General features: G+C 42.6%; 1 protein-coding gene across 2 annotated transcripts; it reads left to right on the top strand.

Moving 5' to 3' along the window:
* Positions 1–2,741: 2,741 nt before the first annotated feature.
* anpepb.1 (alanyl (membrane) aminopeptidase b, tandem duplicate 1) lies at positions 2,742–12,604 on the top strand. Of its 2 annotated transcripts, XM_048257297.1 has the most exons (21): positions 2,742–3,360; positions 3,734–3,876; positions 4,145–4,281; positions 4,473–4,599; positions 5,042–5,196; positions 5,383–5,496; positions 5,710–5,853; positions 6,007–6,072; positions 6,200–6,265; positions 6,633–6,805; positions 6,888–6,964; positions 7,064–7,200; positions 7,294–7,349; positions 7,554–7,701; positions 7,934–8,025; positions 8,143–8,253; positions 8,578–8,745; positions 9,347–9,487; positions 9,614–9,695; positions 10,567–10,723; positions 12,563–12,604. In XM_048257297.1, exons 1-20 carry the CDS (start codon positions 2,762–2,764, stop codon positions 10,720–10,722), a joined length of 2,892 nt encoding a protein of 963 aa, XP_048113254.1. In that variant the 5' UTR covers positions 2,742–2,761; the 3' UTR covers position 10,723; positions 12,563–12,604. The 2 variants fall into 2 exon arrangements, with proteins under 2 accessions (XP_048113254.1, XP_048113255.1); XM_048257298.1 differs by lacking the exons at positions 9,347–9,487; positions 9,614–9,695; positions 10,567–10,723; positions 12,563–12,604 and adding an exon at positions 9,163–9,266.
* Positions 12,605–25,280: the final 12,676 nt, after the last annotated feature.

The raw sequence follows: 25,280 nt of genomic DNA, 5'->3' as shown, positions 1-25,280 counted from the left end.
CCCGCCGGGCATACAGCTGCAGGTCAGCCAGCGAACTTGCCCAGTCTCTCGCCCCCTTGTGTCGCCCTGGAAGCGAGTTGTTCTCGAAAGCATCGCTGGTGAAGATCCTCTGGCGAATCGCGTTGCAGAGCGGCTTCGATTGCGGTCCAGCTTGCTTGCTCTGCCGGTGGCAGGTCTTCTAATACTTGTAGCGCTTCCCCCTCCAGGGCCAACGCCACCTGTATGCCCGTTCTCCCCGCCGACCAGCCATTCAGCTCGGCTGCCAGACGGACCTGCACCAGGTATGTCGCCAGCGGCCTCTCACCATTGTAGCGGGGCAACTTGGCGTTGGAGCGCCCTTCAGCCGCCGTTGGACTGGGGACCGGCCGATTTCCCTCGCTCCCGTGTGGAGTGGGTTCCAGTGGCGGGATGCAGCCATCAGCCCGGTTCGTCGTCTCCTGTGGCCTGGGGCGGGTTTCTTCGTTACGGTCACGCTGCAGGCTGGCTCCGTCTGCTGGGCCCAGCAGGTGGCCATGGGCGAGCGCGCTGTCGAAGAGTTGCCTTGGCAGGAAACTCATCATCGCCGGAATATTGGTTGCAGCTTTCTCCTCCCGTCCAGTAGGGGTCGACATCCCACTTCTGACACCAATGTAACAATCTGCAAGGTTGTCTCAGAATGGTTTATTGGTTATGCACCAAAACACACGAACACATAATTCCGGGCCAGACCTGGCCCTTATGCTCCAGCACTAAACATCTATGTGAGGCTGTATCTACAACACACACTAGTTAGACCCGGTTATGAACACTGTAATCAACTATAAACATAAACACAACAGACAGGACATACAACGTTGTCAACCCACCTGGTTTAGAACATTCAACATAACACATACACACACTGCATCATGGGGAGCACAGTCATCAACAGCTAGGCTCAGATCATTACAATATATTCCATAGATTCCTTATTCCATAGACTATTCCATACGGTCTCGCAAGCAGCCTCCTTCAAATGCGCCGTTGAATGCCAGAATACTGATGCATTTATTTGACATATCGCGCTTTGCGCCGTTAAAGGGAATGACAGATGTCATTCTAATTGGTTTAAAATGATGTTACGCCCCAAACACACCCATATGACTGATTAAAAAACCTAGGAACACCTTGTTGCGCCATGCGCTCCACTTTTGATAACGAAAGCCCTCCCAATGTGAACTGGACATCCTACTAAATTTGAATAGACTTTTGACGAGTGACGATGCACTTTAGAATGTCATGATGGGGCCCTGAGAGAGAGAGAGAGAGAGAGAGAAACTCATGAGGTACAGGTTCACATTTTATTGAAAGTTTTTTTTCCATGCATATCTAAAAAAAAAGTTGATTTACATTCCAATAGGCTGTACAAAATACAAAGGGTAACACCCTCTCAAAACAAAGTTGAAAGGTGAAGTGTAGCTAGTTATTTATACTGGTTTGATAAAATAAGACTGAGACATCTCCCTTACCAGAGTGTTAACAGATATGTAGCCTTGAGAGAGTCTCTGTTAAATAACACTTGTGCAGTTATCTTTGTTTGTGATTAAGGTTTATCCATTCACAGACTTGAGGGTTAAAAAGAGTCACATATTTGCTATACTATAACTATAACTACTTTGCTAGATTTTGCAATACACTTTTGCAGTTTCAGTAATACCAGTGAATAAAAGGCGTGATCTATTCATGTAATATTTAGTATTCTTTACTACAATAGTATATAGTTATTTGTATGATGTAGAAATGGGTAGAGGTGATTCAAAATCCATTTGAAATAGATTGTGATCAGGATTGCAATTTCCATAGGACTGTTATGTACATTAATACTACTACTAACTAATACTACTAACCCTGAATTTCCCCTTGGGGATCAATAAAGTATCTATCTATCTATCTATCTATCTATCTATCTATCTATCTATCTATCTATCTATCTATCTAATAAGCACACTCAATACACAATACACTACATATAATTTCACTTTTGGATACTGTCAGTACGAGCATAGCAATCTAAGAGTCGTTGGACTAATGATCATGTGTGTGGTAGACAGGAGCCTGCACACCTTGATAGATTGTGCTGCAGGTGCAGCTATTTCACAAATGACTTTGGAGAAGGGGAAAAGAAAAGTGCAACACTGGTTCCTTTACTGTGCATCCAGTATATTAATGAACCGACGTTTCAGTCAGTCAGAGTCAAAAAGGTGCAAAGAGGAGATACCAGAAAAAAATATGCATTTTTCATCCATTTCCTCCCAGATGTATTAGGTTGTCAAAGTGTGCCTTTGTCCTGGCATTTGTAGCCCTTGTCATTCTGTTGAGATGTTGTATATTCATTTACAGTACCGACCTTACAGCTCAGTTCATGGAATGCCCTGGAATAGCCACAGAACGTGATCAGGTGTTAGTGGAAAATAAAACATCACTGGTGTACATTACATATTTGGATATGGTACATTTTTTTCAGTGAATGCATACTTTGATCTTACCTCTAATATGTTTAAGTGCTCTGTCACAACACCAATAGCTTTGTCCTGTAAATGTTATTTTGTCATTGCTTTGAAATCATTGACCTGTGAGAGATCCTTTCTTGTACACAAAGGTCACCCTCCCAACCCCCAACCTACCCTCGTGTTAATAGTTAGCCATTAGTTGTGATGGGAGGGGAAACTAGTCACGTATGGTATAAATATGTGAGAAGCTACCAGCTGCCTCCTCTTGTCCTTCTCGGCTTCAGCAGTAAGCCATGGCAGCGAAAGGGTTCTTCATCAGCAAGGCGGTCGGGGTAGTAGGCATCATCCTGGGCGCTGGGGCCGTGGCCACCATCATTGTCCTGTCCGTTGCCTACAGCCAGGAGAAGTCCAAGAATGTTGAGGTAAACCCCACCACCACCACCACCACCGGCGTACCTGTCACCACCCCAGCCCTCAATGAGCCGTGGCACCAGTACCGGCTGCCGGACTCCATACTGCCGGACAGCTACGAGGTCACCCTGTGGCCGCGGCTGACGGAAAACTCAGTCGGCCTGTACATCTTCACCGGCGACTCTGAGGTCACCTTCAGGTGTGTGAAGGAGACCGACCTCATCCTCATCCACTCCAACAAGCTCAACCTCACGGTGAATGGCAACAGCAAGCTAGCCACGCTGACCGCCGAGGACGGCTCAATGCCCCCAGCCATCACAGACACCTGGCTGGAGGTGCGGACTCAGTACCTGGTGGTCAAACTGAACGGTAATCTGAAGGTCGGCCAGCGCTACGTGCTGCGTACTGATTTCACAGGGGAGCTGGCAGATGACCTGGGTGGCTTCTACAGGAGCGTTTACATGGAGGATGGCGTGGAGAAGTAAGTTCACTATCAGAAGTTATTACAGTGCAGCTCACTTAATCTACAGTTAATTTCACAGATTATATGAACAGATAATGTTAATTTACCAACACAAGAAGAAATTCCCTTCACTACCATTACTTAGTGAATAAAATGTCTTTTTTTCTGATTCTGATATGCGTAATTTGTATGCATGTACTATATGTACATATTTATTGTAGCTTGTTCATTCTATTTTCTCCAAGACTGGTCCATTTACATTATTTCAACAATGAAGAGAATGTTTAATCTCCTATGAATGGTTTACTCACTGTGTCAGTGACTGAAACGTTCTGAAACTTGTCTGCATGTTGAATGTGAGTGACCACTGTGCCTTTTCTGTACCGATCAGGGTGGTGGCTACGACTCAGATGCAACCCACCGATGCAAGGAAAGCCTTCCCGTGCTTTGATGAGCCGGCCATGAAGGCCATCTTCAACATCACCCTCATCCACCCACGGGGCACTGTGGGCTTGTCTAACGGCATGGACATCGGTTAGTGTTGAAGCTGTGTGTGTGTTAACACACTGACTGCACAGCTATGGAGAATTCCCCTGTCCAAAGAGATTTTTTAGCTCTGATACATAGGGGAAATCAAGTAGAGAAGCAATGGTGTTTTTATTACTGTTTGATCATTTACTGTCTATACCTCATTGGGGCCTCCTTTGACCTTACATATGAAATTAACTGCATACTCTGCAATATTTCATACTGTGACTTTGGATGACTATACTTTCAAAAGGCATATTAATTATTTTTTCAGAGACTGTGAACGTGACTATTGATAAAATGGAGGTTACCAGGACTAAATTTGCCCCAACACCAAAAATGTCAACTTACTTGCTGGCATTCATTGTCAGTGATTATGATTATATACAAGCAATGGAAGGAGATGTTTCGGTAAACTTGCATTTATTTTCTGTATGCTTATGAAATGAAATTGCCAGTTGAATGTTGCATTTATCTTCTGCATGCTTATGAAGTTGCCAGGTGAATGTATGTTTCCAGAGTTCATCTACATGTGACTGTGTAGTTTCTACTCTGTAAAGCAGTATCCCCAGATCTGACTGAATCCCTCTGTGCTCTTTCAGATCCGTATCTTTGCACGCAGAAAGGCCATTGCAGCAGGACAAGGCGAGTATGCCCTTAACGTGACCGGACCCATCCTCAAATTCTTCGAGACATATTACAATGCTACTTACCCACTGAAAAAGTCAGGTGAGAACTCAACCAAAGCACTCAAAAAAGTTACATTTAGCAAAGCTACCTACATGAAGACTTTCTGAAGTACATACTTTAACCACGGCAAGGTTAATAGATACTATGAGTTGTAATTACACAGTCGACAGTAGAGCAATTGTTCTACTGAACAGTTAAACAGAAGGCATCACCTTGCTGCCTCGCTGCTGTGATAGATACAGTATCTTTAATGTCAGACATTTTTTCCCTTTGGAACAGAGCCAAAATACCTTACCTTTCCAGAGCCTCTTATAATATAAACCTGCTAAAACGCAGTAGTCAACCAGGCTACTACAGTCTCGCTATTTTTGAATGTATTCTTGTTTTGATTTTCTTGAATGTGTGATATCATCTGCTCTGCTCTAAGTTCTTGTCATGCATTCAGTCATCATCTAAACTCTTGTTGAATGTTGTCTCGTAGACCAGATTGCCCTGCCCGACTTTAACGCCGGAGCCATGGAGAACTGGGGCCTGATCACCTACAGGGAGACGGCCCTGCTCTACGACCCCGACGTGTCTTCCAACGGCAACAAGGAGAGGATTGCCACCATCATAGCGCACGAGCTCGCACACATGGTGTGTTGCTTATTTCACAGTCTGGTGTACTTGAAATAGAACCTTTCAGGGGACAGCTCGCTCACACACACACACACACACACACACACACACACACACACACACACACACACACACACACACACTAACAACATTTAATGCTTCTCCTACATAAATAAAAGTGACTTGACTTTCCTTGACTTGCAGTGGTTTGGAAACCTTGTGACCCTGAAGTGGTGGAATGACCTCTGGTTAAATGAAGGCTTTGCGTCTTATGTGGAGTATCTGGGCGCCGACTACGCAGAGCCAGCGTGGGGCGTTGTACGTATTCTTGCTTCCTTTAAGAGTCTCTTCAAGCTCTTATGAACAAGTCTTAACACACAATTTACAAGAGTTTATATGAATACATTACATTCTGCCCAAATGGCTGACTGGCACCAATAACCAAATTATGGGATGCCTTTATCTACTGACATCCGTACGTTTACGGAAAGAACGTGTGTATTGCTTCAGTTTGTCCCTTTCCATTTACAGAAAGACCTGATTGTCCTGGGAGACGTGCACAGAGTGTTTGCAGTGGACGCCCTGGCCTCCTCTCATCCCTTGTCCTCCAAAGAGGAGGAGATCCAAAGACCTGAGCAGATCAGTGAACTCTTTGATGCCATCTCCTATAGCAAGGTAATCACACACACACACACACACACACACACATACAGACAGACCCACACCCACACCCACACACACAAACACACACACACACACACATTCATTATATCTGCGAACTGTGACTACATTCGTATGCATTGTATGTTGTGTGTTTATTGTTTACAGGGGGCTTCTGTTCTAAGAATGCTATCCAACTTCCTCTCTGAAGATGTCTTTGTAATAGGACTGAGTGTAGGTATCCCTTCATTATTATAGCGCTGGATTATTATAGTGCTGCTGTTAGAATCTAGCATCATTCTGTTGGTATACATGCTTGAGGTCTCTGAAATCCCTCATCTCCACCTTCTTGTTCCTACAGACGTACCTGAACCAGTTTGCCTTCAGTAACACTGTCTACACTGACCTGTGGAACCACCTGCAAGCAGTAAGTGCATTGCTATTTGGAAACTCAAGGAGACAATTCATAGTGAAGCTTAACTATATGCTCATACAGCTTGCTATAGCGTTTTATGATATTTTAGAAGGAATGGAATTTCCATCAGAAAAAAATAAATGTGACATAATGAGTGGCTTGTTTTTTGGTGTGTTGATGATTGTTTTTGGGTGTGTTGCCTTGGTGATTCCTTGTAATTTCTGTTCTGTCCTGGGAAAGACATATAATAGTTTAGGCAGAGCAGTGTTCACCCCCACAGAGGAAGCAGAGCTCTAGCTGATTGTGTGATGATGTGTTCTGTAGAGATCTTTATGGTTCCTCCCACTGTCAGCTCTGAAAGACGTTTGTTGTTCCGCAGGCCGCTGAGAAGACTGGAACCAAGTTGCCAGCAACAGTCCATGACATCATGAACCGCTGGGTCCTCCAGATGGGCTTCCCTGTGGTCTCCATAGATACCGCCACTGGAACTGTAACCCAACAACACTTCCTGCTGGACCCTGACTCTGTTGTGGACAGGCCGTCTGAGTTCAAGTATGTGATTCAGTGGTTGATCACAATAATGACTTGCATTCAAAGATATTTGATTTGTGACCGTGTCTCTCTTGTCTCACAGTTATACATGGTATGTGCCCATTACATGGCAGAAGAACTCTGTGAAAGGTGCAGACTTTTGGCTGCTGGAAAAATCAGGTACAATCTGCCATTTTGTGTTGCCCTATTAATAAACACAAAAGCCACTGGCATGAAATACAGGATGAATAATACATTTTCTTTCTTCATGACTCCCAGATTTGAATAATGACCTTAAGACAACTAGCGCTGATCAGTGGGTGCTGGCCAACCTCAATGTGGCAGGATACTACAGAGTCAAATACGATGATGCAAATTATGCGAGGCTTCAGAATCAACTCACAATGGCTCATGAAGTAAGTGGTTAAATAGCATATAGAAAACTGGATATCAGACACAGTCTGCAGGAAATACTGAAATAAACAACATCTCATCTGCTTCTTGTCCAGCTTATTCCAGTGATCAATAGAGCCCAACTTATCGATGATGCTTTTAATCTAGCAAGGTGAGTGGTTTAGTGATACAGTGTGCATGTGTGTGTGTGTGTGTGTGTGTGTGTGTGTGTGTGTGTGCATGTGTGTGTGTGTGTGTTTAATTATGAATACAATTCATATTCCTCAGTAAGTTGTTCCTCAGAATTTTGAATTCAATGCACATGCTTAAATAAATAGATTTTCAACAATGTATTTGTTTTCTTTAATATTTGAAGAGCGAAACTCGTGCCAACAACACTACCTCTGGAGATGACCAAGTATTTGAACAATGAGAGAGAGTATATGCCATGGGAGTCTGCTCTGGACAACCTGGACTTCTTCTACCTGATGTTCGATCGCACGGAGATCTACGGCCTCCTGCAGGTCAGTCCCTTTAATCTACTGTACTACTGGTCATCCAGTCCCTCAGTACGCCACTCAGCAAGGCCACGTGTGGGTTGCAGTGAAAATCTTGACCTTTGACCTTGGCACGCTGAGCCAACTACTAATTTACACTGAACCCATATCTGAAAGTGCCATTACACATCTGCCCCTTCGTTTTGTTCAATTTCGTTTACCGATGGTTGACTGGTGTTCTGCTCTGCCCTCATGACAGACGTATATCATGAAACAAGTGGAGCCCCTCTTTAACCACTACAAGGACATCACTGCGGACTGGACCAAAGTACCAGAACGGCACACTGACCAGTAGGTGTTCTGCCAGTCAGTGACTGTGGAATAAGTGGAATAAATGTGAAGTGTGAAATATTAGAAAGAGTTCAGTTACCCCAAGTTAGGCTGATTGCTGTCGGTTGGCTTCCACAGGTACAACCAGGTGAATGCTCTGAGGATGGCCTGTAGCACAGGGATTGAAGCATGCACTGACCTGGTCACTAAATGGTACGGTAGCTGGATGAACAACACACAGAACAACCCGTAAGTCCTACAAGCCTTTCGCTTTTTATTTTGCTTTGATTTGTTTTGAATGGACATAAAAGCAATATATACTTGTGATGGTACAAGAAATATAAAAGCTTTGTGAGGGATGAAAATGATAAAATCAAAGACTTCCATAATTGTCCTTGCTGTTTGAAAAGCAAGTGCAAAAAAAACACTTAACTGTATACTCATACACCTGTTGATAAAGATGAAGCCTAGCTAAGATGGGCCTTGGTGCAACAATGCAGTACTCTCTCATAGGGACGCATGCTGAGAAGATCTTGGTGACCTCTTAACTTCTGTAACTTTAACCCTCAACAGGATCCATCCCAACCTACGGTCTGTAGTCTACTGCAGTGCCATTGCCGCTGGTGGAGTGAAAGAATGGGACCATGGCTGGAAGATGTTTAAAGAGGCAACCATCGCCATCGAGCAGGACAAGCTCAGGGCTGCCCTAGCCTGCGCTTCACAGCCTTGGCTCCTGAACAGGTGAGGTCCCCTCCTGTGACCTTGGAGTCCCCTCATGTGACTTTGGCCTAGAGTAGGCTACATGCTAGCCTACATGCTCTAGGGTCCCATTCTGCTGGCATACAGAGGGTCATAAATGTCTCTGTGTTCTCTGTAAACATACTCTGATATAATCCATAAACTAAAACATTGCAGTTGTCGTATCAAGTATATTATGTAAGTGTTATATCAAGTATGAATCATGTAGATGTTATATCAAGTATGCAGATGTTATATCAGGTATTTATCATTTTAGATGTTATATCAAGTATATCATTGTAGAAGTTATATCAGTCATATACTTTGTATAAAAGTGTCTGCTACATATAATCTTACCTCAATCTCAACTATGCATTTTTCTGAGTGTGTTTTAATACTGAGTGTATATTTACTCTCTAGGTACCTGGAGTACACCTTGAAACCAGACATGATTCAGTGAGCAGGTTTTAATGGAGTATTTACTCTCTAGGTACCTGGAGTACACCTTGAAACCAGACATGGTTCTGTAGTCTACTGCAGTGCCATTGCCGCTGGTGGAGTGTGTAACCAGTGAGCAGGTTTTAATGGAGTATTTACTCTCTAGGTACCTGGAGTACACCTTGAAACCAGACATGATTCGGAAACAGGATGCTACTTCTACTATTGTCTACATTGCCAATAATGTGGTGGGCCAACCTCTGGCTTGGGACTTCATGAGAGCAAACTGGGTGTACATTTTCAATGAGTGAGTACAAATGAGTTTATATCAAAAAAGGATGTTCCCATTTGATGTTTTAACATTCAGATGTAAAATTTAGACTTGGATAGCGAGATTATGAAAGTTTTTCTAACTTCTCTTGCCATGTTTCAGGTATGGAGGTGGATCTTTCTCTTTCTCAAATCTAATCAATGGTGTGACCAAAAGATTTTCTACAGAATTTGAACTGAAACAGGTAATCAATGACTTGTAACTTGCCTCTACTACCAGAAGTAAAAAGAGCACATAGCTAGAAAAACTGATCAGTGTATGATCAAGTCAAGTCAAGTCTATTATTCTATATTGGTCTGACACCACAAATTGATAGAAAAGTTAGAGTTGCTGGGCAACCATTCTGATAGATGAAATATATTTCTTGGCAGAAGAATGATTATCTATGAATAAATCATTACATTTTTTGTTGCTGTGCCTTTATTTTATGAAATCTTGCCAGTTATATGTAGTAACCGTTATAGAAAAGCAATAAACCACTTGAGTCTGTAGGTTGGACTGATTTTAGAACAGCTAAGCGGCGTTGTTTTTTTGCTTAAGCATAATGATTAGAGTGGTGGTCTCAAACTGGACTCTCACCTGTATGGATATCAGAGGAACCAGGCCAGGCAGATGTCATTGGTTACAGCAATGACAATGACTTTAAGTGAAAAGATACTGAGGGTTAACATAAAAGTGGACTAGGGGAGATTAAATGCATAAAAAAGGTGCGAGCATAAAGAACAGCAAAAGGTGAAGATGTTCAGATGTTTCAAATGCTAGTTTGTCGCCCTCTAGTGGCAATTAGGTTAAACTCAACCAACAACCAAATTCTGAAAATAATTTTTCATGAGCATCCATTTCATTACTTTAATTATTTAATTTATGCAAGAACGTCAGTCTAGAATTTACAGAGGAGGTTTTCTAAGAGGAAGAACTCACTGATCTTCACACACACACATACACGCGCGCGCACACACACACACGCACGCACGCACGCACACAAACATCACATTCCATGTAATTATATTGGTTGTAATTGAGCTATCTTTGCTCTCCTATCTTGCCGTTTACAGCTCCAGCAGTTCAAGCAGGACTACGCCGATGTGGGCTTTGGATCAGGCACCCTGGCTGTGGAGCAGTCTATTGAGAGAACACAGGCCAACATCAAATGGGTAGCAGAAAACAAAGTCATTGTGGAAACGTGGCTTAAATCGGCAATTTCACCGTAATGTAATTGTCATTTTATTCTTTATTTTTAAAAGATGTTTTCTCTCCCTCTATTTATTATTTTAGATAAAGATTAAATTTAGAGTCATTTACTGCCCAAATGCCGTTTAGCAGTACATTACATTACATTACATTACATTTAGAAGACACTTCTTGACCAAAGTGACTTACATACATTTCCCAACTCTGAACTCACACTATACTGACTTTGCACTCATTCACTCCTCAGCACTCATGCCCCCCCCCCCCACACACACACCTACAAGACTTTTAGCACTTTTACATCCCTCACCCTATGCTATAGACCTTTTATTATTTTCTTATTTCATCACACGTCAAAACACACACACACACACACACACACACACACATATCTGACTTTCTCCAACTTTTGCACATCTCCATAGAACTTTTATTTATTATTTTTGATTTCTCCTCCATCTACCCATGTCCTTGATTGCCTAGCCTTTCTGCCCCCCCCCCACCCCCACCCCACCCCCATCCCCAACACCCCCACAAAAAACAAACACATTAACATCATCACTGTCATCACCTCACATACATACAGCACACTGCTTGCTACAGTAAGCCTCCTCTACTTGCTGCACACTGCCCCCCCTCCCTACATACACAGCACATTGTCTTCAGGATCTTCTCCAACACACATCCTCTACATACCCACAGCACACTGCCCCCACCTACCCACACGCACACTACACACACACACACACACAGTCACTGCTACACTCCCCTCCACCCACACACATCTTCATCACTCACATACATCATACATACAGTACTCTGCTTGCAATAGTAAGTCCCTTCACCATACTTGCAGTACATTTGCCCCCCCCCCTCTCCCCTACATACACAGCACATTATTTCATCAGGGAAGCTTCTCCAACACACATCCCCAACATGCCTTACAGCACACTGTTGCCCCCCCCCACACACACATCTTCATCACTCACATACATCATACATACAGTACTCTGCTTGCAATAGTAAGTCCCTTCACCATACTTGCAGTACATTGCCCCCCCCCCCTCTCCCCCTACACAGCACATTATTTCATCAGGGAAGCTTCCCAACACACATCCCCAACATACCCACAGCACACTGTTGCCCCCGCCCACACACACATCTTCATCACTCACATACATCATACATACAGTACTCTGCTTGCAATAGTAAGTCCCTTCACCATACTTGCAGTACACTGCCCCCCCCCCCCCTACATACACAGCACATTATTTCATCAGGAAGCTTCTCCAACACACATCCCCAACATACTTACAGCACACTGTTGCCCCCCCCTCCCCTACATACACAGCACATTATTTCATCAGGAAGCTTCTCCAACACACATCCCCAACATACTTACAGCACACTGTTGCCCCAATACACAGCACATTGTCTCATGAGGGAAGCTTCTCCAACACACATATTGCACACTGCCCTCTCCCCCACATACACAGCACACTATCACATCTCCCCTGTCATCCCCCAACACACACACCAAGACCCCTGGCAGTTGGGTTAGCCCCTTGAGCCGTGGATCTGCCCAAGATTTCTTCCTTGGTAAGGGAGTTTTCCCTTGCCCTGTTGCTCTTGGGTGCTCCTTGTTGGTGCCCCCCCTCTCCCCCCCCTATCCTCCCCTCACCTTTCTTATGCAGCCCTTGCCACTTAATCTACTAAACCCCTCTTCTACTGCACTTTTTTACCCCCACTTTGCACAAATAGGCTGACACCAGACATAATTTCACTGCATTTCTTACTTCCAGTAACTATATGCATGTGACAATAAACTTCCTTGTATCCTTGTATCCTTGTATATGTCAGCTATATTACAAGGGATCACATTGTCCCCGGAGCAACTTGGGGTTAAGTGCGTTGCTCAAGAGCACAACGGTGGAAGCTGGGAAATGAACCCACAACTTTCAGGCTGCTGCACGCTAGCCCAGCTCCTTAACCACTACACTACCACCGCCCTACGTACACTACCACCGCCCTACAATCCGCCCAGTATATCCAGTTCTTCTCTGTAGAGCCTTTACATAAGGCTATTGACGTCTTGCACAAATTGAACATCTAACTGTGATGTGTTTCTTACTTTTCTTGTTACCTTTCCTTCCCCATGGGAGACTATGGCAGCCCATAGAACCGTCTGGTAAAAAGTTGTGAAATTTGGCACACTGATACGGGACAGTCCCATGATTCTTTTTACCAAGTTTCATGTCTGCACCTCGAGCGATCTAGCACCACCAACATGCCATGTGTTCACGCACACAACTTTTTAGCCTGACATAGCCATACTCAATTCTATTTAGAATTTGAGTCTACTGCATGCAATCAGAGCAATGAAATAACCTACCGTTAATCCTGTAGGCCAGCCCATGCCTTACAAATGCATTATGAATCCATTTGCAAAAGCTTTCGTCCCGTGACAGGAAGTCATATCTCTGCAAAACTGTCATGTATCAAAACCAAGCTCGGTACATGGACATTGGAACCCCATTGTAAGGACGCACAAGACATTTGGTGACCTTTGACCTCTGAGGGCTGCCACAATTAATGCCTTTTGGCTTGTAACTGATGATGTGTTTGAATTTACTAGCTGTATCTGTTAATGCTGTGGAAGGTCCCAAGTACTTGATCGGGCCATCATGTTCGATTGCTAGAAACACGAAAGCATTTTCACAGATCACAAATTTTGTCCGTATGTCACGAAACTTTGCACAGATTATCTTCAGACTAAGCCTCATGAAAGTTATTTTAAATACTCAAAAGCGTTCGCCCATCACAGCCAATCAAAATCAGCGGTGAAGCCACCAAACAGGAAGTGACCTTATATCTCAGCCAATCTTTGGTTGCTTGACATTAAACTTGCTGTGAGTGCCTACTGCCATGAGTCTGATGTGTGGCAACTCCAGCCTGCTGGGCTGCTATTTTAAAGTGTATTTTTGATACAAGTTTGATAATATTTGTAACAGTTGCTTGTGGTCAAAATTGACATAAAAAATTGTCTAATAAAATGTTGTTGAACTGTGGGCTCAGGATATTTACTTATTTATTTATTTATTTATTTGTACGATATTCTATGACATATAGCCCATGTGGTGCATGGATATAATTATGTAATAATAATAATACATTTAATTTTCAAGTCAAGTCAGGTCAAGTTTTGTATACTGCATTTCATACACAAAGGTAATTCAATGTGATTTACATAAACAAAAACAAACAGTAACACCAACTAGATGTACCGCAGAGCGGTACAAAATATGACCGCCGCCCAGTCCTGCACATTCTCTCTGCAAAAATAAATCACGCTTGTGAATTTGTCTCCATCTCCTACTTCATCCCCTACTCTTGCAACTTTTGTGTATGTAAATGAGTATGCCTCTGTGTGTGTGTGTGTGTGTGTGTGTGTGGGGGGTAATGGTGTGTGTGTGCGTTTATGTGCTTGTGTGTGTGTCTATGTGTGTGTGTGTGTGTGTGTGTTTGTGTATGCGTACGTGTATGTGAGTGTGTGTAGTGTACACATCTCAACTTCATCCGGCAACCCTTCGCTCAACACCACCATCCACAGGCCGATTTGTGTAGTCACTAAATGTACACATCAATTAATTTATTGTATGGCCCCCCATGAATGGAATTCCATGAAACTCAACATGCATTCTGAGGGTCTCCTAGTGATCCTACGCGTCAAATTTCGTGCAGTTCTAAACACATTAGCCAAAGATACCTGCGATTAGAGAGCCTCAGTTTTGCTTTTTCATTTTTAACTATGTGGCGCTATACCATAAATGAATGGTTATGGGATGGGTTGAGATGGCCACTTGAGCCCAACAAACAAAAAATGAAATCGGGTCATCCTTGTGGGGCTACATGCCCACCAAGTTTTGTGCGGCCCTGTCTTTCAGTGTCCCGGGAATCGTTGACACAAAATTACTGAAGAAATAATTTAAAAAATCAGGAAGAAAAGAAATGACTAAACCTATATGGCTATAACTCAACAAAATGACCCAACAGCAGTCAACAACCCTGCATTTGGATTCTAAGTGTGTGAAGTAAATTACTGTAGTTACCTCACCATGGAGTAAGGGATGTGTGTGGCGGCATGTGTGTGGGTATTACCAATTACAAGATGTGTTTTGCATGTTGTTTGCAAGTGTTTTCCCAATGATAACAGATTTCATTTTTGAACAAAGTGTTTAATGCAAGAAGCCTTGTGTAGTGTTTCGCAATAAGTGTGTTGCAAAATTGCATACAACATGCAAAGCAGAAAATGTGTTTAAGGTATTTCACAAGAAGTTAAGGTATTGAGTCATTGGTTTGGCAAAAACTGTAATTGTATTAAAACACAAAACAGCCTTTTGTTTTTTACAACTAACCACACATATTGGGCAGGTTGTAACATTTCATCTATCGCCAGTCTTGGTGGAACTGTACAAGAACGGTAGGTCCACTGTACAAGAACGGTAGGTACGGCCTAGATAGGTCCTACAAACATACTTCCAGTGCACATTTGCTGTTGTGTATGTGTTATTGTGTTATGTATGTTGCTTGTATAAAAATATGAGCAGTGAAACTCAAATGGTTTTAAAAATATTTAGCGAAAACTAAAATGTGTTACTTTGTACACCGCTCTCCTCTGTTTATGTGCTTCAGCACTGACACAGGGGACACTGTGTTCACTTTTGTTTTATTAAGCAAGTCATTATTATGCAAGTCATCTCTTATAACACGTGTTGTCATGCATATAAATGTGGGGATTATCAAAGCAGATAGTGCCACAATGTGTCGGCCTCACCTCAAGTTTTTACAAGTCAAGCTGTAAAAGATTGTTTATTGACTTAATGGTTTGTTGATGGATTGAGGCTGTTGATTTCCATTACATTGACACTCGACACTAACCTGTAAGACACTAGCCAAAAATCTGGCCCTCTGTGATGGGGACTGGTGGTGAGATGTCTTAGAGCCTGTGTATGTGTGTGTGTGAGAGAGAGAGAGTGTGTATGTGTGAGAGGGAGAGAGAGAGTGAGAGTGTGTTCACTCGGAGAGGTACCCAGAGGAAAGAAAATGTTAAAATGAGAGCTCCTCTCTTTCTCAGTTGTTTCTCCTAGACAATAATGAGATCACAGTGATATAAAAATGAGATTATTGCTTTTGTCTCCCGCTTCTCAGGTTTGTCTCTGGAGCAAAAGAGTTAAGTTATCTCAGTGTAGACTCCCTTTAATCTACAAATGAGATCTCATCAATATTTTAAATAATGCTCAGTGTTGTCTAATTTATACATCTCATATTTTACTCAGGCTGATCCACCAGAGAGCTCTCTCTGTAAACTCATGCAATTCTCATTTCAGATCTTTTTGGTAAATCTCAGATTAGGCTCCATCAGTTCTGTAAAAGAGATCTCTTCACAAGCGTTAACCGTTCTCATTCTAGTTATCTCAGTTTAGTCCTTTTTTGATTTACAAAAGAGATCTCAGCAAAGGCTTATACAATACTCAGACTTGCTCAATTTATATATCTCATATTTTACTCAGGCTTATCCATCAGAGAGCTCTCTAAGTTAACTCATGTAATGCTCATCCAGACCTATTTGTTTTATAAATTAGTCTGATCTGTAAGAGCTCTAGCTGTTGTACAACAATTCTCAAATGATTTGCATTGGCTTATTTGTTTTAATTGCACATATTTTCAAGTTCACATTTGCAAACAGTAGGCCTAACCATGTGATGTGACCACCACACATGACGATGCTCTGACAGACCTCTGAAGTTCGCCTACAAAAAAGCTACCATCTATGCCCATCTAAGGAGATCACCTGTTAAATTCTCGCGCAGGCCAGGGAGACGACGAAATCGGAGATGCTTTCCTGAACACACTTTTGTCTTCAACCTTCGAGTAGATATTATAATCAATGGTACGTGAAGGCGGCACAATTTGATTTTTGCTACCCCAGAGCTAACTTGCGACTTGTTAGCAAGTTAGAGAAATTAAGTTAGACTCCAGAGGTCTATGATGGTCGGACGTGACAAACTCGCGTGCAAGAAGACTCCAGAAAATGCAGTCTAGATTTGGCGCCCAGTGAAACCAAGTGAAACGGTGTGTGGGTATGAAGGATTGTGCCACCACGAAAACTCAGAGAACTTTGGCTGGAGTGAGATTTTGTGAAGTCATAGTGCGTGTGCGTAAAATTTTTCCCTAAACCTAAAAATGTCTGTCCCCTGACTTTTTTGCTATGTACAGTATAATCCCTGATTTATGTTTTTTAAAAAACTAATAGAATAGAAAAGTTTCTTCAAAATGTAAAATTAAATTATTGATTGCACTTGAAAACAAGACCAGTGTTTTAACCCCGTGGCATGGAAGGATTATGAGCCACTGGGCCCCTGGGCACAGACATGAAAAGGGCCCCCCTGCCCACCTGAAAAAGGTAGTAGCTCAGTAGAAAAAATTGAAAAATAACCCCTTAAATGATGACTTCTGACGAGTTTTGTGGAAAGAAATGGACAGATTGAGACTAATGAATGTGTGTATGAGTGTACGTATGTATCAGGGATGGAAATAGCCTAAAATATTTTTTTCCACCTACCATTGTGGCTGGTGGATTCCAAAGTCTACCAGCCACTAGAGATACAATATGAACATTTGATGAAAAATCATGACCAAAATGATCACGGTTATTGGTATTATTGCGATATGATTAAAATGTGCTGACTTTTTTTCTAAACCTACCATCAATGTTGGACAGAACTCATAATTGGCCTGCCCTTCATGCCCAGTAGCAACAAATCTAACGGTCAACAGAACAGCTATGGTTTCATAAAAGTGGTGTGGCTCCTTTAAGACCCAATCCACTGGCGTGAGTTCTGGAGCCATCCAACTTTATCTAACTCTATACTATCATACATCATCTGATTTTAATATTATGTCTAGGCTATATTTAACATTTAACATTTATTTTCTATTTGGCCTGTTATGAAATTATGCATTGACCAATATAAGCACACTTTTTTAAGACACTTAAATACATGCATGCTTAGCATTTTGTGAAAACAAATCATTATGGCTACATCGACAAACTCTTAGCCATGAGCTGTATATCCTCTGATTTTAATATTTACACATATGTAGGTATTTAAGCACAGCTCAGTTTTAAGACACTTAAAGTCCAAAATTGGAGACCATATAGAAATTTGCTACCATTTCAAAACCGGATTACTCTGGAACGGCTTATTGTACAGGGGATTGCATTACACCTTTGTGTTCGGTAAGGTCTGCTGTTTATTCTGGTTTACGGTTTGTCATGTTATCAAGGCTTGAATTTCCCCTAGGGATCAATAAAGTATATCTATCTATCTATCTGTGGAACGAAAAGTTTGTGAGATATTCCACCTATATGAATTGAAATGAGCGCAGAGCTATAGTAGCCTAATATGATTATTTCTTGAAAGTTAATTTTCTCACGAACCGTTTATCGCAGCAAATAGCGGCTATAGCACCTTATAAAAGATGAGAAAAAGTTATTTCATGTGATGTCTGTGATGCTACTTCGCGAGTAGTTCCTAGAGAAGAATGGGCGGCCACACTTTGTGTCGGTCTGCCTCATGTCTAAATAGCAGCGTGTTCCGTGAAGGTGTCGCGGACCGGATTAAAATAGCCTAGTCAGTGAATCAACAATCAGAGAAAACTGCTGAGAACGTTGTAGGCGGATATTAGACCTACCTGCTGTTGGTCTAGACATATGTATGCCTTAAACTCGTATCCTGTCATTTAGAAACAATGCTGTGGTCTAGTCTAGTCATCAACAAAAAATGAACGGATTGCAAAAAAAAGAATGGACTTGGCGTGACATTTCTTGCGTGTGCGTGAGAGCGTGAGATTGGTGCTGAAAGCATGAGTGTCACGCCAGATGCGTGAGAGTTGGCAACCCTGCTTACCAGTCAACATTTCTTTTGCAATTAATAGAATCTGTAGCATGCAAATCAAACCAGCTATTAGCCTAACTGAGTCCATTCAATAACTGGCCTTTAAAAATAAAAATCTGCCTGCCTCTATGGGATTTTAACATAGGGGGTTCCTTACTTATGCCTCCTGTATTTTAAGGAATAACATTTATGAATTTACGATACCTGGTTCATTCACAAAGAATATTGGTGTGTTTAAAGGTTGGATTTTTTCCTCATTTTTTAATTGAGGCATTAAGATCAATTTCTAACAGATTATTGTATTCCTCTTTTAGTCATTTCAGCCTGGTTGTCTTACCTTATGCACAGTTGATGGTTTTATAAAGACACCCCTACACTAATAAATAGTTCATGTAGACTGTCACACAATGGTAAGTGGAACATTGGCCACAGCTTGTAACAACTTCATTTTTTACCATTCTTTGCATAGGGATGTGTACACAAGGATGTGGAACCTTGTGTAAGGTTAACTTGGGAATTACAACAGAAAGGAACACGTTTCAGCTAATCAAAATCAATGACTGGAACTGTCAGTTTCAGAGCTATTATTACCACACTGATAGATTGATTTTGCTTTTTATTTGCAGCCTACGTTATGCACTGTGGGACGCTTCTTGGATGGACAGCTGTGGAATCCATAAAAGGTCAAGAAGGCTTTTGTTACGAGGGCTGGAGGTTCCAAAACATCTATGAAGCTGGGGTAATTTTCTCTTATTTTAAATTATTTCCAATTGTGGTGAGCATTATTGGTGGGCTTTTTATAAAGGGTAGGCCTCTATTGCACTAAAATTATTCAACCTTTATACAGTTAACGTCAAACTGTGTAGCTACGAAAGCTACAAAATCACATTGTCATAGAAATTATAGAGGTGAAATTTCCACTAGGTTTTATGAAGATATTTTACAGATGGGCTGAACATACATCAAAAGTTAAAAAAATGACATGGCCAAAATGATTAACTCACCAACAATATTTGTTGTATGGTGTATACTGTATTTTGTTTTTGTTCTTGACAATTGTCAGTGTCTCATATACACTGTGTGACATACCTGTAAACTAGTCACCTTTCGGCGAAAATCGCCGTTTTTGAATCAAAATATGTCATTCACGTGAATTGTGTAGATCCGAAGAGGTTTTTTTCAGGGGGTGGTGGGGGCAACTTAGTCTGGAGTGAGACTATCGTCGATTTCATGCGAGATTTATAGACAAGTGATTGGCCTCTCTTTGTGCTATTTTTGAAGACCTACCTATCAGTTGTTTCTGAGGGCGGGCTTTATCTCTCACTTTCTGTTACGCATAGCCTGCCTGCTATGGCCTGCAGACCAAGGACCAAAAAAAAAAAAAAATGTTAGCTAACAAACACGGGCCACATGCTACACTCTCAAACTATAAACTCAAGGTAAAACATCATATTGTTAGGATACTTTTCTCTTGCCCTCGGTGGGTTAAATGAAAGACTTGCTGAGGTGAGGTTAACAAGTGTTTACTCAAAATTTACGTTCCCGAAGAGCTGGCCGTTTTGAATTGCTTTTGCGAAACAAAACGACTCTGCACTGAGTGCGATTGTGAATTTAGCTTGGCTTAATAGTTTAATATTGTCTTGGAAAGTTATTGCTTGTTCATGAGTTATTTCATTTAGCATTATATTTTCCATGTGTCGATGATGGTTAGACATGACGTTCTCAGGGAGCACAGACCTTTCCAAGGCCAAATGTAGTTATTTGCAATAAATCTGAAAGTGGACAAAATATTTTGACTTGCTCAGTGATAGGTGTTTAATTTGTTTTCTGTGTAGCATATAGATCATAATTCTTGATGATTAGCGCACAAACAAGCGAGACCTAGGCTTCTAGAGTAGACTGACATAACGCACCTATTGCTGAGACCCGCCCCTTTAGTTGGAATGTGATCATTGCAGCCTCAGTAGACACTAGAGGAGCAGAAAGACACCAACATAACATCAGGGATAGATGTATTTCTTCACAAAAAAATATCAAATAATAATGGATTGAAAAGAGGTACTAATAAACCAGACATGCTAGAATAGAGACCAGAAAATGGACATCCACAGTCCCTTTCTATCAACACCAGTGATTTTTATAGATAAGGATTAGGCTTTAAAACAGATTGTCAACATTTATGTTGTTTGGTCTGTTTTTGGCTGCATACATGTGTTTTCCCTGCTTTGAGGTAATACTGACATTTCTTCAAGGATGGCAGGTCTGAAAATATCTTCTCCATCATTAAGTTATTCAATTAGGCTAAACATGGCCTTAACTCAAAACAGCTGGTAGGCCTACTGTTAGGACTATGTCATTTTAAAATGTAAAAGTGTCAAATGCAGCCATATTTAAATTCTGCTTACTGCACGTTTATTATAATATAATATGATAATATTCAATTATTCAATTCAGGTATACCTATGTGCATGTAGTTAAAATGTAAAACTTTTTCAAATCCTCTGCGGGGGGGTCTTTCGGAAATATGTCACCTTTTTCAGCCCTTCTGAGTTTGCAGGTATGGAGTGATCAGAGCTAAATGTTTTGGGCTAATTTAGATGTAATATTGAGTCATTGTCTTTGATTTACCGGATTGACCCTAAAGCACTCCTACTTGTTTACAAATCACTTAAAGGACAAATCCGGTATGAATTGATCCATAGCTCTTGTTGGAAATCACTGTGTGCTGTTCATAGGAAAAAGAAAATGTGGCACAGCCAATTCTGAGTTATGGACAGGGAAGTATAGCCCAGAGCCGTATAGAAGTACTTTTGGTATTCCTGACCTAATGCAGGGTAGCCGCGGGGTCTTAAAAGTCTTTAAACGGTCTTAAATGTCATGTTCCTTAATTAAGGTCTGAAAAAGCCTTAAATTCTGATGCTGAAGTCTTAATTTTTTAAACAAAGGTCTTAAATTGTAATTATACTAGCCTGCAAGCAAGGAGAAATGGGGGGAAAAAACAACAACAATGTGAAAATTCAACAGAGGATTGCGTAACATCAGAGATCGTCTAATTTACTGTTTAGCTCAATGCAAATCAAACCAGCTAATAGGCTAACTGAAATAACACCCATGCCAATCTATGATAGCTTCAGCGAAAGTTCTACTAGGAAGACTCGTAGTGTAACTTACTCCTGCCATGCTTACACGGAGCCAATCTTAGCTTTGCCTACTTTCGGGAAAGCCCTGCAATCTGATCATTCACTCATTCAATCAGCGCTAGCCTATAGGAATTCAGTGGGCTCTTTAAATACGTACCACCTAACACTGCTTCTGCTTCTCAGTATGCTGACTTTGACGTCCTAGCTCAGGCTTCCGGCGTGGACCTGGGCTCTCTGCATTTTACATTAAGCCCCTTCTGCCCTCAGTGGCGTTACTTGTTACAATCCTACCGCTTCGTTTGCTGCGCTGTTCAGACCTGTGCGTCCTTCAGTCAGGGCCACTGCATGTCGCTTCATCGCTAATCTCTGCATATCGGAGCCAGTCACGCTCACGCTGTTGCAGCCTTCAATTCACGATAACCTACTGCCGGGTCGCCGTCCTCGCGCAACTCTGTTGCAGGCCCATGTCGTTTTCGGCAACAATTTCTCAAGCTTCAGCGTCTGGTTGGTAAGGTTATCGTGCTCTCTCTTCCCAAGCTCCTCGAGCTGGGCTACACTCTACCCACAGTCATGCAACCTGCTTGCCAACGATATTCGGGCGGGCAGCAAACAAACAGACTTGTCTGACACGGTTTAACTTTCACTTAAGCCTCCTTACATAATTCCTGCTGATTTTATAATCCTTGCGATTTGTGCTGTAAATTGCTGGCCTGCACCACGCTGCCGTTGAACCCAACCCTGTATTAAGACCTGTTTAATTGATGTTCTACACTCACTGTGGTTATCTCGATGTCTACCTTGGTTGAGCGTCGTCAAACCAGTTGTCTTTTTATGTAGCCTCTTAATTTGCCTCGCTGCTCGTTGGGCTGCATAGGCTTTAGGCTAGGCTACTCGTCTGCTGGACCTTCGGTTCAGGTATCACTCCTTGTGCATGGCTGCGGGAAGCCAGTTCATCGTTGCATTCAATTAATCATCTGGGATTGCGTCCCATACCTTCTGGTAGGAAGTCTACACGGCCTTCCTCGGGTGATTCTCTGCATGCACTTGCCGTTGCTCAAACTACTCTCAGCTACCGCTGATCTGTCATGTCCCAGGTATGCCGTGACGTCCCCGACGTTCTCTGCTATCTGGGTTCTCAATTTTGGGGGGTCTTACACCAAAGCTCGAACCAAAATGACGGCACGCCGGCCCATGGTCATCAATTGCCAGTATGTCACACAAGCTATTATCTAGGCAATAATAGGTGTTTTCTTTTCAATGCCCATATTATGTCAGTGTTCATGAGCTGACACCACAGTGTGGGCTCATGCCCACATGGTTGAGCTTTTAATTAAGAAGCTGTGTCATTTGTGTATGTAACATATCCTTCTAGCGTCTTTTGTATGTTTAAAAATGTATTTTCTGATTCCATATCGTATTGGGTTCCTAGGAATTCTATGGCAGGCCTCACTTTGCTCACTGCCCACCAGTGGGTCGCTTCAGCACTCCATATATTGGTGTTAATGGTTACCGGCTGTTCATGATTATGTCGGCAATTTTACATTTCGCTAGTTGTGGTTTAAGTGGTGGCCTATGCTGGAAGTTCGTTGATCACGACTACCAACGTAGCCGTTGGCTGGTTGTTTTACTGATGACTATGCTACATGTCGCCTGTCTAACCACTCCTTCCTTCTCGCAGGTCAAACGGAGCGGTCCATCATCACTGGCAGACTCAAGTCTCCTTCAGGCCAACGCCGCGCCCTTCATGCACTCTTAGACACAACGGGTCTCTGCGTGTCTGTGATTTCAGCCCATCTAGTCACGCCATCAGTCACATTGATTGCTGACTCGAATTGCCGTTTTAGCAGGATCCTCTGCATAATGTGTACTCTAATTTCCATTCTCCTATTTTGCCTTGGCTGTTTTGTTTTGGCAGATATGCTCACCCGGTGATTCAAGCCCAGGGAGGACGTGCAAGTTCCTTTTACATTCTCCTCCCAATCTTTAATTTGCTAACCCCTGCAGGTGCATCATGCCTCCCCTCTTCCGTTGAGGGGATGCAGTTCGTCAATGGAGAAGCAGTTCCACATATCACACTAACATCTACTTTCTTACAGGGATGGCAGTGCCGATTCACGGAATCACGCAATCGTGTGGATCATGTTTCCAGTTCATACTGGAGGGGGTCATCCCTCCGTCTTCACAAATCTCCCGAAGGCCAACGCTTTCGAGGATATCTCCTCTTGTAGCACGGCTTAAAACTAGCCTTCCTAATCCCAGCACTTATCACCTGTCTAGAACTAACTCTTGTCTGTGTAAAACTCACTGATGCACTTTTCGTTATTGCGCTCTACCTTCTAAATTGTTTTTAATTGCACTGGCATTGTGGGACAATTGTTTTAGCTTTAACCTGTTTGCTGTCACGTTGGTCTAGGTTGCCCTAGATGCTGGTTGCCCAGCTCACTGTCCAGGTTGCCTTGGTCGCCGGTTGCCCGACTCATGACGCTCGTCTAGGTTGCCCAGTTGGTCCAGGTGGCCCTGGATGCCGGTTGCCCGGCCATCATGTCTGTCTAGGTTGCCCTGGACGCTGGTTGCCCAGCTCATGGTTCAGGATACCGCTATACGGTCAATGCTAACTGCCTGATCCCGGACTTCGACGCAATTGGATGACACTACGTCTGTCGTCTGTTTAGATCGCCTCTGGCCCGTTATACCAGCTACACAGATATTGGTTCCCCGCGATGCAAGGGGCAAAAGTTAAGTGCATCATACTCCTTGCCAGACTTGAGTCTCTCCCTGAGCAAACGCTTCCGTGAGAAATCTGGATTCCCAGGGTACATTCTCAGTCGCTTTGATTAAAAATGTCCTGGCCACATGGAATGTCACGTGAATGCACACCCCTCCACTCACTCAGGGGCCAGTGCTGGCGCATGACTAATATAATTTCTGCATCCAGTTGGGCGATATGTATTGCTTATTCTCTCCTCATTGCTACCTTTACTCATTGTCTCTCCAGCAGCCAGTTCTAAACTGTCCTATCCTGCCACAGTGGTGCAGCTGGTATAGCGAGCTTCGTTAAGTCATTCTCAGAGCTCCTTTGCACTCTGAGATGCATAAGCACCATGGTGGTACCCCAGCACTCATCCGTTCGTTGTCTCGTCATATTTCAGTTACACATGTTCTTCCTCCTGTCATATACAGGCATGAATTGTCCTGAAGTCCTTTGTCTTCACCTCGCAAGGTCATGCTTCCCTCGCATTACTGATGCTGCTCATCTTATTTTGGGGGGCTTTCCAAGAGCAGGTGCTAAGGCGTAGCACACGCATCCATCTTGGCCTTGGGTCTGCAGCTCAATGCATTCATCTCACTCTAGCCGCTGCAGGTGAGCTATCGAACCAGAACACACATCTGGCTTCACAAGCACTAGTCTTCTACAAAACTAGTCATAATGCTTATCTATCCTAAATATTAAACCACATGACTTGATGTAAATATACTCAA

Source organism: Alosa alosa, chromosome 11 (genome assembly GCF_017589495.1).
Source record: "Alosa alosa isolate M-15738 ecotype Scorff River chromosome 11, AALO_Geno_1.1, whole genome shotgun sequence".
Classification (NCBI taxonomy): Eukaryota; Metazoa; Chordata; class Actinopteri; order Clupeiformes; family Clupeidae; genus Alosa; species Alosa alosa.
The sequence above is the reverse complement of the archived record's forward strand: the minus strand, read 5'-3'. Positions and strand labels throughout refer to the sequence as shown.